A 16,999-nucleotide genomic window follows, 5' to 3' on the forward strand; every position below is an offset into this window, starting at 1 on the left:
CCACACCGTGACCAAGTATCAATGAACCCGGCCAAATGAACCAACGGGCCGACCGAAAGGCCTAACCGTTGCCCAGGCCAATTTCGGGAAATGAAGCAACGTGAGTACTTTGGAAATTGTTTTTATTGTTTTTTTGGTATACACGTTTTCCTTGTTGCGGACTCCTAGGACGGGAATACGCACACTCACTGACCGAACGTGTCCGGTGTAAAAGACCTCACTTACAGCGGGTTGTTTGTCTCGGATTGCTTTTTATTGGATTTTGTGACGCCAACGTTCTTTACGACTTGTGAAGAATGGAGGAGTGTGCAGTGCATTGTAGGCGTAGGCACTCACTCACTGAATGTCTTTGGGGAAACTTATGAAAGATGCACTTGCTTGTGTTCAGCTAAACGTAAAATTGCGAATGCACTGCTCCTCGATCTTAAGGTCGTGCGAATCCGGTTCGTTCACGCTTATAGTGTGTAACATTCGTTGAATTTCACATCACATGCCAAATGTATAGTAAGTCAGTTGGTGTGCGCAAATCCGTTCCGAACAGTTGGACAAAATGACAGTCGAGGCGAGGAAGAGAAATCTTAGCTTTAGAAGATGAGGGACGAAACTATAGAAACCATTTGAACAAAGCTCTCCTCGCGAATCGCTTCCAATTATTTTTTTCAGTCCAATATTTACAATAGTTAATGTCTTAATTAGGACGAAAGAGAGTAACAGAATAAATTCTGATCTTACCTACTTAATCTACCATCACAATATCGCTTATAATTACGTGTGCAGGTGATCAGCTAAAAAAACAACAACAACACACAAATCACTGAATCTGGCTATGCTTCTAGAGGCCTCTCGCGGTGGAGCTGGAGGAAGATGCTAGCCTGAAGACATGAAAGTGCACCAAGGCGGTGCCCAGCCGTGCTTCACGTCACTGCAGCAGTTCCTGGAATCAGAGAGTTGCAGTTGCAACATTCAGACAGTCTTACAGTAAATTTGGCCAGAGTGTAGCCTTGATATTATAGAGAAATTGACTCCATTTTAATCGCTAGGCAGTTTTAGTGGTTTTCTTTACACAACTAAAACCAAAGTCGTTCGTATATAAACTTTTTGTGTAGGTGACTCCAAGTTTTTTGTTGCCTTTTCCCTCTGCAAACGCGTGCTTTACCTCGTCCGAGTCGACGAAGAGGGACACCGTGGTCGTCCGGGATGGGTCCGCCTGGATGTGGATGGGGGTCGTGTCTGGCTGCAGCGGGGCCGGCAGGCCTTGGAGGTGCGGGGGCGCCAGCGACGCGTCAGGGGTCACGGGCATGTCGAGCAGGTCGTCATCTTGTTGCTGGTTGTTGTTGAACTTGGCGGCGTCGCCGTCGTTGTTGTTGTTGATATTGTTGCTGGTAGCAATGTTCGTGATGTAGCTAGCAGTAACTGATATGGTGGCGGGGCAAGCGGGCTCCAGGTCCTGGAAAAAGTAAACAAGGGAAGACGAGGATGAATGGACGATGAGCTTCAGGATAGCTCGATACAAATGTTTGATGAGTCTCGGGCGCTACTAGGTGGGCAATGCTCAACTCAAAATAATTCTCTTTTCTCGAGAAGGAAAAGTGCGTCGATTCCCTGTGGGAAATTTATAAGGCGTGTTATGGGGGCTTACAACTTGATATCGACGGTGTGAGGTGCAGAAACATCAGAAAAAGAGTGAACGGCAAGTGACAAAGAGCGCTTGGTGACGAGCGTTTGAATACCCCGCCTTGGCTTCTCTAGCGGCCAGCGATTTACATGAAACATCCCCCCTTCTTTCTCTGCGCTTGAGTAGCGATGAATCCCGCCCCAGGTTGCGCTCAACCGCAAGCTTCATTCCTTTTACACTGAGCAGAGTGTAGCGAAGACTGGGCCTGACTAGCCCCGCCGAGGCGCGCGTGTCCTGTCGGTACACCTACAACCAAAAGTCAACATCTCTGCCGGCATCTTTCCTGACGGGACCCGCCGAAGACCAATCCAGACGGAGACAGGAAAACAAAACACAGAAAACAAAAGAAAAAGAGAGAGTGGGAAGAGCATGCCGAAGACGAGCCTGCCGCCGCTTACCTCTTCATCAGTCGAAGTGTTAATTGATATTCCGAGGTCATCGGCTATCTCCGACAGGTCTGCTATCTCCCTCTCGGTCTGGCTTAGTTGCGAGTACTCGTACGCGCTCTGACTCCTAAAAGCAGAGCAGCGAGTCAGCCAAACCCTTCAACAATTAGCACAACTTTCGGCCGCCTCTCAGTGGGCCAGAAGATCAGCGCAGGCGGCCAAAACTCTAGACGAGTTTTGAGCTCCAGAGTCACGAAACAGGACTAGAACCGCGAGCGTGTGGCCCCACCAATGGATTCCTCGTTCCTTTTGAGTCCTATTTAGCGATTCTGGAGCTCAAAACGCGTCCGGGACCTTGACCAGCTCCAATGGTCTTCGGGTCCACTGCGCGCCACTGCCGTACCAACCTGAGGTGGATGGACCTGTACTTCCTCCAGAAGAAGGAGGCCATGGCAGCGGCGAACAGCACGATGGCGATGAGGATGAGGGAGATGAGGAAGTCCTCGGCGTGGTGCGCGCGGATCTGCTCCCCGTTGAGGGCCGCCGTCATGGCGTCCTCGCTGTGACTGGTCGACTCTATCGAAAACAGGTGCATCAAACTTTGAGAAACCACTACCAAAACAGTCAACCAGCACCACTCCAGTCACTACAGATGCCGCTAGTGCTTCACGGACAAATCGCCGCAGCACTAACAGTGCACTCTCTCAAGATCTTCAAGGCAAAAGCAACCTCGTCGATACCCCTCGCGAGGAGTCGGGCCACGCGGCTGGCACTGCCAGAGAGTCTCTCGCGCGCGGGGTAGCGACGGGTCAATTCGTTCCCCGGACGGGATGGTCAGTACGTGCACTGCACATGGGCCAGAAGACCGATGGAGGCGTTTCGAGCTCCAGAGTCGCTAAGCAGGCCTCGAACCGGAAGTGGGACCCCACCAATGGATTACTCGTCCGGAGAGCAACCCATTGGTGGGGTCACACGTTCGATTCGAGTCCCATTCAGCGACTCTGGAGCTCAAAACGCGCCTGGAGTTTTGGCCGCCTCCACCGGTCTTCTGGCCCACCGTGCGCTGAGAGATGGCCAGACTCACTGAAGGAGCCGAAGTACTGCAAGGCGGAAGTCTTCTTGCCGTGCCGCCCGGCCTCGGGGCTCCACGGGGGCGTCGTCGTCGCGGTCGAACCCTCAGGCATCTTGAACTGGACGGCGGGGGGCGGGTGCAGTAGCATATCTGGAATCAAACGGGACAACAAAGTCAGTTCATTCGACCTGTAGTGCGCCATGTACCGCAGGTGGCATCCCACCGTTTCGCGAGGAGGGACAACAACTCTCCACATTCTTTGCACAGATACGTTTTACATTCTGGGGGCAAACAACTTCTGTACGTAGGTAAATTGCGTGGCAAACGCATCCGTAACCTTGTTCGTTCCCGCCCGTATGTATCGCACACAAAATCGTTTGCACTTCGCCGTTTCGCCAGAGCGTTTTACACATGTATCGTGCACGCCCCACATTTAGCCCCTTTGTTAAGCCTCATTACGCAGCTGCCAGTCCGCATCTCACTCCACTGAATCACCGCGAAAAGTTCCTTAGTTTTGGTACGGAAAATGTACGAAAACAGGGGTACGTAAAGAATAAGGACTTCCGCACTGCTTCTGCGTAGTCCCCATAAGGACGTTAACTGGTGCGGGAAAGAGGTACGGAGCTGTAGTTGGCAAGGTACGAATGGTCTGAGTAAACAATTGACGAGACAAGTTCCGTCCTCTTCCTCCACCAGTGTAACCTCAACCGCCTGGGCACAACAAACACACGTCTGGCTGGGGCCGCCCTAACCTCAACTCGTGCACTGCTCCCACACTGCTTCCGCGTCGCCTCGGCATGGGCGCCACTTGCCACCCACCTTGCCACCCAGCTTGCCACTCACCTGGCGAATCGGTGGGCACGCGATCGGCGGTCCGGACGTCCCCGTCGACGCGGCCCTCCCGCTCGGCCGCGCTCCCCAAGCTGCAGCGCCACTAGTGGCCACTAGCAGCAGGTGCACTCGGGGGCCACCAGGTTGTGGCACTGGCCGTGGCGCGGCGCACGCAGTGCCACGCACGCGCACGGACGCACGCGCACGCACGCTGGCCGCCACGCGCCTGGAAGGGCGTGCGGTGGCTCGGAGGAGGTAGGGCCACCTGCCTGCCACAGGCCTGCCACCCTGCCGCCCTGCTTGTGCGCCGTCCGCGCGCCCGCGGCGCCGCCAACCCCACGGCGCGGGGCGGGGCGCGCGTCCACGACGGGGAGGTCTCCGCGGTGGCGGTCACGGCGCCCGCGGACTCGGGGTGGTCTGGCTGGACGGAGGCTCGGCGTCGACGTCGCGGATGGCGGCCAGGACGGCGACGGACGCACCCCCCTCGCGCAACCCCCGTTGGCACCCCTGCGAGCGCCAGCCCCGCGGCGGGCGGCGGCGGAGCGCCGGCGAGTGGCGCCCCTGGCGGTGGCCGACGGAGGCGCGCCGGGTCGATAACGCCGCCGTGCGCCCCACCCCGCCCCGCCCGCCCCGCCCCGCCACGGGGGCGGTGGGCGGCCGCGGAGGTGGCGGGGCGGGGCGCGGCGGGCTGCAGATACGGAAGTGCCACCTCCTCCGGTTTTATCGCGCGGTCCGACCATGTTCCAGGTTCCAGGTGTGGCCAGCCTGTCACGGGGTGTCCGTCAGGGCGCGGCGCGGTGCCTGGCGCGGCACGGCGTCGTCGGGGTGGCAGGCGGAAAGCAGGCAGCAAGCAGGCCGTCAGGTTCGGCGGCCGGCCGCACTCCTTCCGCGCTGCCGACACCCAATCACGACCGCGTCTTTCATTTAACGAGGGTCTTTGCGTGCGCTTTCCTTGGACTAACAGTCTTACGTTGAAATTAGAACTGGAATAAAGTGAGCAGCAAAATTAATGTCCCTATTTTTGGCGGGTCGCCATTTTTTTTTCCGGCTCCGGCGCAGCCCTTAAGCCCTTCCCTAGGGGGCGGCGTGGCGCGGGTGAGTGATGGCCAGTGACCCAGATATCAAGTTATATTTTCTTTTTGCGCGTGCTGGACAAGGCCGAGGGCTGCGCGCCGGCGACCCGCGGGACCAGCGGGACCAGCGGGACCAGCGCCACGCCGGGGGACGTATCGCTAGCTCGCCGTCACGGCCGCCCCCGAGGCCGCCCCCGAGGCCGCCCCCGAGGCCATCGACGGCGTGAAGGAAGAGGCAGCAATCGCTCAATGTATCGCTAATTCCGCTGCTGTGACTACCAAAGAGTCACCTGGGCTGCAGTTCGGCGGCAACTTCTCCAGCACACTGAGAGTCGTTTCCGTCGCTCTGTCTCTCTCGCACCCATGGGGCATCCCCGTATAAGTGCGAGAGAGACGGAGCGAGGAACACGACCCGGGGAATCAGTCAAGCGCCGCCGAACGGCAGTATTAATTGTGTAGCGACTGCGGGGTGCGTCCGCTGCCGCCTCTTGGTGCCGCCCACGCCGAACGACACGACGGCAAGGCACGGCATGGCACGGCATGGGCGGCGAACAAGTCGCGAAACAATGGCGGCATGCTGGCGAAAGGTCTCCGGAGAATTCCTAATGTCATCGGGGAGTCAGCAGCGTCTTGCGCGCCAGTTCCTTGGATTGGGGCGGGGCGGGGCGGGGCGGGGCGGGGCGGGGCAACCCCGCCGGAGCAGCCCCTGTAGCGCGGTCGCACACTGCCGAGGCACTAAGGCTGGTTAGGCCGCTGCGATCGTAGCGGGCCGCGGTTTCTGACTGTGCCACCTCGTGGACTTTCGCACAAGCATCCTGTTGTACAACGCAGGCCTCCTCATGGGCGGGCCGGGGATGGGCCAGCAGGCGGTGCGGCGAGAGCACCACCAGAAACTTTCTTGCTTTCCCCCTGCCTCTCTCCAGCCCCACCCCAGCGCCACTCCAGCACCGCTCCAGCGCCGCCCGGAACGGCCAAAAGTCCGCGAGACGTTTCAGTAATATCTAATGGAATCTACTCACCCCGTTCCCTCCCGCGCGCCCCTCCGGAGGCTAGCGGACCCTCCAGCAGACCCTTCGCTGGAGCCTCCAGCCGGGGACATGGATAGCTGAGTACCAAGAGGTGTAGCCTGCTCCCCCCCCCCCAAAAAAAAACAAGTTACTAGTCAGGGGAAGGCCTTCGGCCTCGCTGCTGAGCTGGATTTTGCTGGAGATGGAAATGCATTTTCGTAAGTAGTAAATCAGAAATTGTTTATTTTGAAAATTATTGACCTCGGACTATTGACCTCGAACTATTGACCTCGGACTACTGACCTCGGACTATGTATACATATATAGGTATAAGATTAAGATCAATAATAAGATACCTATTGTAAACTAAAGGTATCCGGGGGGGAGGCGGACAATTTGAACGTTTAAATTCCCCAACAGGGTGCTTCGCTTCGCTCAGCAATGAAAATGGGAACACCTTTTTTTTTACTTGCGAAATAACAGACATTTTTTTTCCTTCGTGAAATTGTTTTTCCGTGCTTCACCTTGCCGGAGCCTGGCGGAGGGGGTGGACAGGGCGCCGCACTAGGGGAGGCCGCGGCGTGGCGTGGCGTGGCGTGGCGTGGCGTGGCGTGGCGTGGCGTGGCGTGGCCCGTGGGGGCCGGACGCGGACCGCGACTCTCGCCTATTTTGGGAGCTTGACAGAGGACGGGGCTGACACCAACCAATCCACGCGCGGGCCGAGCGCGCCGAGCACGCCGAGCGCGAGCCGAGCGGAATGAAATAGGAGGAGCCGCCGCCTGCTTTAAACTTTCGTCATTTTGGCGCCCCAAAGTTTTAAGTTTGTCCAGGGAGCGAGGAATAATGCGGGGAAGATTGTGGAAGAATTGATGTCCTGCGATAAGTGAGATTGACCTCGCCACTGTAATTTCGGGAGGGGTTTCCGGAGGGGTAGACCCTCCCCGTGCTGCACCCACTTACCCGGAAAAAGGCCAGCCGGGCCGCGCTGCCGCGCACGATGCGATGCGGGCTTGAAAAATAACGTCAAGCTGTCCCAAGCCAGCCCAAGCTGGCCGGCCCAAGCTCGAAGCTCGGCTAAAGCTTTTATCGATTGATCGTTGCAGTCTCATTCGGCGCCTGCACGGGCAACCCTTCGTGGACGTGCTCCCGGCCAGGCCCTCGGCGGCCCGGCCCGGCCCCGCCCCGCCCCGTTAGGCCGCCAGCTGGTCTGTGCCGCCGCGCCGCGCCACGCCCAGTTCAATACGTATCGGCTGCCAGCTCGGCCTGCCGGGCCTGCCAGGAGGGCCCGTTGCGGGCGAGGCGACGCAAACAGCGCAAGTTTCAACTTGACACGAACTTCAAAGTCTATTGGCTGTCGGCAAAAGTCCCCCCCCCCTTTCCTCCGGCCGCGCGTGAGTTTGCGCGCACGTCTTGCAGTCGCCTGGAGGCAGCCTGGAGGAAGCCTGGAGGAAGCCTGGAGGAAGCCTGGAGGAAGCCTGGAGGAAGCCTGGAAAGACTGGAGGGGGCATCGGGTGTCCCGTACCCTCGCATATCCCCGCCCTTTATTCCGTATTCGCACGATCAGGTTCCCCGCCCTGCCAATACACGACGAATTATATTTTCTCCGAGCTTGCAGGATCAAGTACGCAGTCGAATTGGTATTGGAAACTCCTCCCCCTCACTAAGGCTCCCACGGGGGGTAGCTATGCGTGATTAATGCCCTCTGCCATACAGCCCTCTGCCCCCCCTCCCCTTTTCTCCACCCATCCACGTCCTCTGCCAACCGCAGCGACTACCCTCAGCAAACGTCCCCCCCCCCCTCCTTTCCCCGCCACGCTGCCGCAGCTCCGTCAAACCCGCTGCTCGCTGCGGTGCCGTGGCGTCGCGTGGCGTCGCGTGGCCGGCCAGCGAACAGGTGAACAGATTACAAGCAGAGCGAGGCGGGAGCAGCGGAGCAGCATCCCCCGAGGCAGCCACACTGCGAGCCAGCCACCACACTGCGAGCCAGCCCGGGGCAGGGCGCGGGAGATCGGCGCTTGCTCTGTGTGTGTGTGTGTGTGAGTGTGTGTGAGCGTGTGTGTGAGCGTGCGCGCGCGCATGCGAGGTTTCATAAAACCTTGGATCAGGGCATGAAAGCTGGAAGCACGGTGAGCGCCTTGCTCGCCTGCCTCCACTGCGTGCCCACGGCGTGCACCCTGACTGCGCGCAGGCTGCCTGGCTGGCAGAGAGGCGCCAGGGGCGTGGCGAAATCGCGTCCCGGCAAGCGCGTGTGCCAGTGTACCCCCCGGGGGTGCGTTCGTGGGCGTGGTCCGCTCGTGTCTCTTGCACACGGGGAAGGAGTTGCGGAGGAGGCAGTGGCTTTTCGAACGCGCGCTTTTTCTGGTGGCTGGGTGCGGCGCCGCGTGTTGCCCCGCGATATTTGCCTCTCGGCAGAGTCCTTGGCTTCGGCTCGGCTTCGGCTGGGCTTCGGCTCGGCTTCGGCTCAGCTTCGGCTCAGCCTCGGCTTGGATTCGAGTGGGTGACACGAGGGGGTAAACACTTCCGTAATACCCTGTACACAAAAGTCCGGGGCATACACCGGTAATACGCCCAAGAATACAGTGGCCAAGGCGTAGCAAAAAGATGCATTTTTCAATGAAATTGGGGACCACTGGTAATTTGCAAGTGCGAGACCCGTAATGGGAAATAGTTGAAAGGAACGGGCGTCCTCGTGTCCCCCAGCGGGGCCGACAGAGATTTCCTTTCCGTCGCTAATGTCTCTCTGCCCCGCGGTCCGACCCACAGGTGGGGGAGGACCCGAGCGAAAGAGGCGCGTTCGGAGGCCCCGCAGCCACATTGTGCCACGCAGTGGGACTTGGGTGCAAACGGTGGGCCACGTTAAGGTGTTGCCGGTCGTGCGGGCGCGGTAAGGGGTAAGGGGGGGAAGGGGGCCCCGAACGCCCTGCCAACTCCGGTCGTTAAAGAGAGCAACCTAATTCGACGATTTCTTCTACACTCGGTTCGCCACCTCGAAAAAACGACGAGGCGCGGGTTTCCCCCGGACCCCCATTTACCATGGTATTTCAGGGAGCGAGAAAACCCGGAGGCGTTTGGGCCCTGGCGTGCGGGCCGGGGGAAGGGGGGGGGGGGGGGGGGGGGGGGGCTTATCCATAAATGCGAGAAATTTAAGGTAGTTTAGGCCTATGAATTCTTTGAAGCTTTCTGAGCAAAAGATGTCCTACAAAAAATTTTGGTTCATGGGCTAATTTTTGAGCAAATCATACTTAAAGTTCGCGTTTTTGCATGGCGCCTTACGGGCGATCGTGGCTGCAACCCTCAAAGCAGGTTGTGCGGGTTGCAGCCACGATCGCCCGTAAGGCGCCATGCAAAAACGCGAACTTTAAGTATGATTTGCTCAAAAGTTAGCCCATGAACCAAAATTTTTTGTAGGACATCTTTTGCTCAGAAAGCTTCAAAGAATTCATAGGAAAAATTTCAGCAATTTCTCATGACAATGCTCTTAACGCCTATACTACTTTAAAACACTGAGCTAGCTTGAAATCTCGAGCCCAGAAACCAAGCACGGATGACGTCCTCTTTTCTTTTTGTAAAGGTATAACCACTTTGAGGGAGATAAAATGAATGAGCAGCTGGGTGTGGCGACGTGTCCTGCTCAGGTTTCTTCGCGGCCCCCGCGGCCCCACGTCGTCAGTGGGTCGGGGCCGATAGCCGTGTTATCTGGCGGCCAGATTGGAGCGGACCGACGACTGCGCCGAGGCGGGATGGAACGCGAGCGAGGGCCACTCGACGGCAAGCTGAGGGGTGGGCCCCGGCCGGCCCGAGCCCAAAGTTATTTCGGACCGACGTGTTTTGCGCGTGAGAGGTGCGCGCCCTTTTTGCCCCCACCAATTACCTGCGCCGCGGGGGGACTCGGGTCGGCGGGGCGTGCTTTACTAAAGCAGCTTTAGTTGCGCCAGGGCGGGCCAGGGTGTTTCGGTGGCAGCCGAGGCGCGACAGTGTCGCGGCAGCCGAGGCGCGACAGTGTCGCGGCAGCCGAAGCGCGACAGTGTCGCGGCAGCCGAGCGCGACAGTGTCGCGGCAGCCGAGGCGCGACAGTGTCGCGGCAGCCGAAGCGCGACAGTGTCGCGGCAGCCGAAGCGCGACAGTGTCGCGGCAGCCGAAGCGCGACAGTGTCGCGGCAGCCGAAGCGCGACAGTGTCGCGGCAGCCGAAGCGCGACAGTGTCGCGGCAGGGGAAGCGCGACAGTGTCGCGGCAGCCGAAGCGCGACAGTGTCGCGGCAGGGGAAGCGCGACAGTGTCGCGGCAGGGGAAGCGCGACAGTGTCGCGGCAGCCGAAGCGCGACAGTGTCGCGGCAGCCGAAGCGCGACAGTGTCGCGGCAGGCGAAGCGCGACAGTGTCGCGGCAGCCGAAGCGCGACAGTGTCGCGGCAGCCGAAGCGCGACAGTGTCGCGGCAGGCGGAAGCGCGACAGTGTCGCGGCAGCCGAAGCGCGACAGTGTCGCGGCAGCCGAAGCGCGACAGTGTCGCGGCAGCGGAAGCGCGACAGTGTCGCGGCAGCCGAGCGCGACAGTGTCGCGGCAGCCGAAGCGCGACAGTGTCGCGGCAGCCGAAGCGCGACAGTGTCGCGGCAGCCGAAGCGCGACAGTGTCGCGGCAGCCGAAGCGCGACAGTGTCGCGGCAGCCGAAGCGCGACAGTGTCGCGGCAGCCGAAGCGCGACAGTGTCGCGGCAGCCGAAGCGCGACAGTGTCGCGGCAGCCGAAGCGCGACAGTGTCGCGGCAGCCGAAGCGCGATGCCTCAGCCTCGGTGCCGAAAGCTGCGCCGTGTGTTTGCGTCTGTCCCGGTCCGCCAACCCGGCCACCCCCTCCAAACTGATTGTGTTTCCTTATGTTTCCTTCGGTACGTTGAGGCGGCTTCCAGCGCGAGCGCTTCTTCGCGGTGCAATGGAATGTGGAGGAGTACTTTAGGCACGCCATGGCCCCGCCACGGCCACGGCGAGGCTCGCCTTGGCCGTGGCAGGATCTACGGTCCACCGGTGCCGCTCTCTGCGGCCGTCCTGGGGGAACCCTCTCCTTCTCCGCACGGCGCTCCAGGTCCCCCCCCCCTCCACCACCGGCCTCCTTCGCCCCTCACCCGCAGCCCCCTTCTCGCGGAATCCGGGGGCAAGACTTTTCTACCCCGATAGTCACATTATTCTGAGCATTTTCAAAAATCGGTGTCGTTTTCTTGCCCCCCTTCCTTCTTTCCTCTCTTCCCGGCCCCGACCCCCACTTATATCCCCCCCCCCTCCCCCGTCTTGTCTCTGCATCCCACTACGCGGCAGCCATGGCGGCGGCATAGCACCGCCACTCCAGCTTGAGAGCTCTCTCTCTCTCTCTCTCTCTCTCTCTCTCTCTCTCTGTCTCTCACTCTCTCCGGGCCCAACCCCTTCTCCCGGACTCCTACGAGGGAACTCCCGCACACCCCCGCATTTGCAAGTGCTCGTATAGAACATCGAGAAGCGGTCCTGGACAAGAGGCTGGGAAGGCTAGGTTACGCTTCCCCCTCCCCTCCAGACTCGCCTCCCCCTCCCCCTCCCCGCCGGCCCTTCACCAGGATGGAGTTCGCAGGAGTGCCATGGAAACGGCCCTTGTTCCAGCCGTCCGTCGAGACGCCGTACAAGTCACTCAATGTGTCTGTCAAGGAACCGGGTCCGGAAGGACCTGAGTCGGGGAAGCGGCCCTGGTGGCCTCGCCGGCCTTGCCGGGCGGGCCTCGACCGAAATATACATGAAATTTCCGTCCCGTGGTCGCGCAGTTGCGAACGAGGCACGATTTATCCATCCTCTACTTCTCCGCCTTGACGCAGCCTGGCGTGTTAATTGGTCGCGGTGTCTTTCTTTCCTGGCACCTCGGCTTCATTCCGAGAGGCCACCTTCAAAGGGCCGCTTCAGGATGCAGGCTCCTGACAGTGTGCCGTCTTAGAACGAGTTCCGTGGTTTCTCTGGCAAAGAACAATGTCAAAGTCCCAAAGTATTTCGCCAGCCGGCGGGAAGGGGCGGGGGGAGTCATCTGGAGGGTTGTCTGGAGCAGGGATGCTGAACCGAAGAAAGGGGGAGACAGAGCGAGAGGGACGCGGGGCTGGGCTGGCCCGGAGGACGCGGGGAGGAGGGCTGCACTGGTGAGAGGGAGGGTGACCGTCCCCCACACTGTAGCGACACTCCATCGCCAACGAGTGTGGGGCCGAGGAACGGCCAACCGCTGCCGTGCCGCAGTTTGAAAACTAAGCCGCGTTTCCTCTTTTAATCTTGCCCCGCCTTTCCCCTGGCGTGCCTCTTCCGATAACAGAGAGAGAGAGAGAGAGAGAGAGAGAGAGAAGGCGGCACCGCAAGAGAGCGGGGGAGGAGTACCGAAAAGGCCAGGAATTTATTGGAGGGTCCTACAGGAGCCAGGAATACTCGCGAGGCATCCCCGCGAGAGTGTTTATGGTGGTGGGGGCAGAAAGTGTGGAAGAGGGGTGAGATGTGCCTTGGCGAGAGGTGGCCCTGGTGGCCCTGGAGCGGCACGGCAGCCAGGGGCACCGGCGGACCCTGGAACACAGCGGGCGATGGCCTGGAGGCCTGGAGGGGGCGCAGAGGGGGCGTGGAGTTTGCTACCAGTGCGCGAGTGGGACCACCACTCCGGAAAGGGGCCCCGACCAGGACCAGGCCCCGACCAGGCCCCGACCAGGCCCCGACCAGGCCCCGACCAGGGCCCGACCAGGGCCCGACCAGGACCAGGCCCCGACCAGGCCCCGACCAGGGCCCGACCAGGCCCCGACCAGGGCCCGACCAGGGGGAGGTCAGGTTCAGAGAGGGCCCCACACGTGTGAGAAGGGCCAGACCCGACTGGCCGTGGTGGCCGGTATATCGACTGCCACCCCACCCCTCCGAGTCTCGCTCTGGTCGATAGGCCCCAACCTCTCCGCGCCGCCCCCGGCCCGCCCCCGACCCGCCCCCAGCCCGCCCCCAGCCCGCCTCCGACCCGCCTCCGACCCGCCCCCGACGCTCTCGGCCTGCCGCTGCCCCCGCCCAATTTCTTGGCAGACTTTAGCCCCCACGGGACCGCGGGGGCAGATCTGAGCGGCCACCGCCGCGGCGCGACCGCGGAGGCACATGTCGTTCGCCGTTCAAACTGACCTAGGCCAGGCCGGCCTCGGCAGCCCGGCAAGGCAGGCCGGCACGGCGGAGACTGACATGGGCGATCGCACTACGGTACTCGCTGCTACCCCCGGGCCCCGGGGGTGGGGGCACGACGCCGCGCCACGGCTCAGCCAGGCCCAGGGCACAGGCCGCGTAGAGAGCCGGCTTGTGGTGGGGGGCTGACGCCAGCAGCGCAGCCAGCGCGGCAATGCCTGTGGTCCAGGCCGTTCTCCACACTTGCCCCTCCCCCTCCCCCGCCCCCGCGGTTTTAGCGGGGGAAAAAAAGCTCGGCTCTCGACCGTAAATTAGAGCTTTTGCTTCACTCTCGGGAAAACCTTTAACATTCTTTTTGTTTTTTGCTTTCTCATAAATCCCCTTCCTTGAAAAGGAGCCCCGTTCTCTTTGGCCTCACAACCAGTGTGTGTTATTAGATAATTTCCTGTGGACTTGGAAAACATACCTAACCTAACCAATTGTGCCCAGAGTTCCCTAACACATTGCCTTGAAGTTCACACCATGACTTGATGCTGCAAGTGTCCTTAACCGGCAGTTGGATTTTGATGGTGCTGTCTCGAGGTGACGATTCAGAAGCGAGAGTGTCGTCGTGGAGGTGTCTAGAGGTGTCTGGAGGTGCCTGGAGGTGTCGCCCCACGAGGACGGGGCTCGGTCCGCCTACTTCACCGTCACTCGACTGGAGGAGACGAGACTCCGGGAGGTTGCCCCGGCCCTGCCCCGGCCGCCTCCCCCAAAACTCCGAAACCAGAATCCGACCGGCGAGATCCGCGCACCTCTGTGGGCCCGGCCCGCCAGTTACGAGGTGGTGCCATCCGCCTCACCTCGGCCTCGCCTCGGTCTCGCCGACCCCAACGAGGCCGTGCCTGGCCCTGCCACGGCCCTGCCACGGCCCTGCCACGGCCCTGCCACGGCCCGGCCTGCCGCTTGCATTCCTAAGCAGACACACCACACGAGGGTGTCTGGGCCACTTTATAGGAGGGTCTCAGAAGGGGAACGGCAAAGATCTATTTCATTGACACGTTAAAATCACATGAATGAGAAGGAGGAGGAGGAGGAGGGGAAGAGGAGAAGAAGAAGAAGAAGAAGAAGAAGAAGAAGAAGAAGAAGAAGAAGAAGAAGAAGAAGAAGAAGAAGAAGAAGAAGAAGAAGAAGAAGAAGAAGAAGAAGAAGAAGAAGAAGAAGAAGAAGAAGAAGAAGAAGAAGAAGAAGAAGAAGGAGGAGGAGGAGGAGGAGGAGGAGCAGGAGGAACAGGAGGAGGAGGAGGAGGAGGAGAAAGAGGAGAAGGAGAAGGCACCCGATCCGATATCAATGGTCAGGTGTTCTCTGCTATTTCTGATTCCATTCATTGCAAACAATCCGAGGGGCGCTACTGGCGCTGCCGGGCGCCGACTCAGAGAAGTTGGGGGGGGGCGCTTTGGTATCGCTGGCATCCATTCCAGCGCTTCCAGCGCCGCGGGCAGCGCTAGCTGTGCCTCTCCAGCTCTGCCTCTCCAGTGCACAGTGGCCCTGCAGAGTCGCTTTCGTTCTTCTGTCCCTCTCGCACCTGTAGGAGACGCCACGTGAGTGTGAGAGAGACAAGACGACGAGGAGGACCCTAGGACAGGCTCCTGGTGCAAGCCCGCCCGTCTTTTGGCATAGCCGATGACGAGCGAGGCAAAGAAATCACTGCACCGAATGCACAGCGCCGTTAACAAAAGGATCGTACTTCCGCTTCGCCTCACAAGTATGTCAGTTGTTTGCTGGTCCAATCTTAAAGTCGTCCGACGGAGTCAGTGAAGGGGATCGTCGTTAGGACCTGGAGGGTACACTCAGTAAGTTACTTGACATGCACACCTGCGTCCAGAAAGAGGGTATAAAATAGTGTACTGGATAACCGGGCCGACGAGTCTGTGCGTCGAGACTTGGAGACGGGACCTCGGGCGGGACAGCCCCGAGGGAGAGAGGGGGGCAAGTGGCAGATGAATGTATGGTTCCTCTCCGAGCCAACGGCGCGCCAAGTCGCTATTTCTCATTCAGGAAGTGGGTGGGAAAAGAAAACCTAAAGACATTAAATGTGGTCGGAACTCCGAAAAAGTACTCAACTCGTTTCTTTTCGAAAGTCATTCGCCAAGTCGCATTTTGTTCTATTTTTAAATTTATTGAAATAGCTCGAGGTATGCATGCACTTTATTTGAATGTGATCGCGATGAGGAAACTGGTTGTCCTGGGTGTCTGGCGCACTTGAAAATGCGACTAGCTCTGCTGCCGTTCGCCAGACTCATAGCGACCGCGGTCAGCGCCTGTTGAGTTGCCCTGCGGCTATTCGGACTGTCCTCACAGAATAACCTCGCTTGTCAAAAAAAATTCTCACAATCGGGTCGCCACGTTAATGGATGATTGCTCTCCGAACGAGGAATCGATTGGTGGGGTCACACGATCGGTTCGAGTCCTGTTCAGCGACTCTGGAGCTCAAAACGCGTCACGAGTTTTGGCCGCCTCCACCGGTCTTCTGGCCCACTGTGCGCAGGTCTCCCTCAAGTGACCGAACGGCCAACGGGAATCAAACGAACAAACGGACCGCGGCCCCTGCCTTCTAGATAGTAACGCGCAGCAACGCGCAGCACCGCGCAGCACCGCGTAGCACCGCGTAGCACTGCCCCATTTGGCCCCGCGTAATCTCCAGTGCTATCTCGCCGTATCGCCAGGACGGCTTTGTTCCTCCAACAACAATAAAAACAACAACAACAAAAGCGTCTGGCGGCATTGGCGGGCTACTCAGCTCGCTGGTCGCTCCAGGTTGGCGTAGCGTATTCCGAGCGCGTATTTTTAACCACGATCCATCATTAGAGCCCCTCTCCAGTGGAGGGCCGCGTTCCGGGCTCACTCTTTTGCCACGCCCCCGCCAGCCAGGGGCAGCCAGGGGCAGCCAGGGGGTGTCACTGGGATCGCGTCCAGACTCGGGACACGGCCGAAACGCGCCGCGTCGCCGCGCTCGGCCATGCGACCCTTGTCGCTGACCGCCAAACCCCCGGCCGCCATAAACTTAAAGGATGCCACTGGCGATGAGTTGGGAAACAACAAGGACAAGGCGGAGGGCAAGAAGAAGAGCGGGCCGAGGGCGTCGTGCTAGGCGCAGCGCGCAGCGGGTCGCTTGCAGGGCCACGGCAGGCAAGGCAGCCACCGCCGCGCGCCGCCTCCCCCGCCCCTCGGCCCTTCGGCCCTTCGGATGTTTCGGCGCTCGCTCGGCGGCTCTCCCGACGCCAGGCAAGGCAACGCCAGGCCAGCTCCACTTGCTGGGCCCACCCCCTGGCCCCTGCTGCCCCGCCCGCCCGCCCCGCCCCGCCCCACCCCGCCCCGGCGCAGCCCCACCCCTGGTGGCTCCGATCGACGCAGCGTCGAGGGTGGGGCCGCGGCGTGGAGGGGCGTCGCGGGGCGTCGCGGGGCGTCGCGGGTGGGAGGGCGGGGAGGCCCCGCTTGGAGCCCCAGCCAGGGTCTGGCAGTGCCGCGGCCACCGTCGCGCCAAGCGAGCCACGCGGGGAGGGCCACGACGGCCACGCAGGCCTGCCAGGCTGCCCTGCTGTACCGCGCTGCGCCGCACCGCGCCGCGCCGTACCCCGCCGTGCCGCGCCCGTCCTAGTGGTCCAGCCGTGTGAATGGTGTGGCGTTAAGCATGTGCCCCAGCGAGTGGCGGCAGCGGGGGTGCGGACCGCCCGCGCCCCCCGCCCTGCCCGCCCTGCCGCCGCCCGACGCCCTGGGGGCCGTGAGGGCCGTGGTCCTGGGGGCCGTGAGGCCTGGGTGCCTGCCCTGACCTGATCTTCATCCGG

The 16,999-nt window shown here is 60.7% G+C and overlaps 1 protein-coding gene across 3 annotated transcripts; it reads right to left on the reverse strand.

The window, feature by feature from the left end:
* Positions 1 to 105: 105 nt before the first annotated feature.
* On the reverse strand, positions 106 to 4,130 carry LOC117651606. Of its 3 annotated transcripts, none has more exons than XM_034395762.1 (7): positions 3,977 to 4,130; positions 3,146 to 3,283; positions 2,469 to 2,637; positions 2,074 to 2,188; positions 1,853 to 1,921; positions 1,157 to 1,447; positions 106 to 934 (listed from the first exon to the last, which is right to left on the reverse strand). In XM_034395762.1, the coding sequence occupies exons 2-7, from the start codon at positions 3,279 to 3,281 to the stop codon at positions 920 to 922; spliced, it is 795 nt and encodes a 264-aa protein (XP_034251653.1). In that variant the 5' UTR covers positions 3,282 to 3,283; positions 3,977 to 4,130; the 3' UTR covers positions 106 to 919. The 3 variants fall into 3 exon arrangements, with proteins under 3 accessions (XP_034251653.1, XP_034251654.1, XP_034251655.1); XM_034395763.1 differs by lacking the exon at positions 3,977 to 4,130 and adding an exon at positions 3,886 to 3,949; XM_034395764.1 differs by lacking the exon at positions 1,853 to 1,921 and having other exon boundaries at positions 3,977 to 4,129.
* Positions 4,131 to 16,999: the final 12,869 nt, after the last annotated feature.

The sequence above is a fragment of the Thrips palmi genome, unplaced genomic scaffold, assembly GCF_012932325.1.
Source record: "Thrips palmi isolate BJ-2018 unplaced genomic scaffold, TpBJ-2018v1 HiC_scaffold_6, whole genome shotgun sequence".
Lineage (NCBI taxonomy): Eukaryota > Metazoa > Arthropoda > Insecta > Thysanoptera > Thripidae > Thrips > Thrips palmi.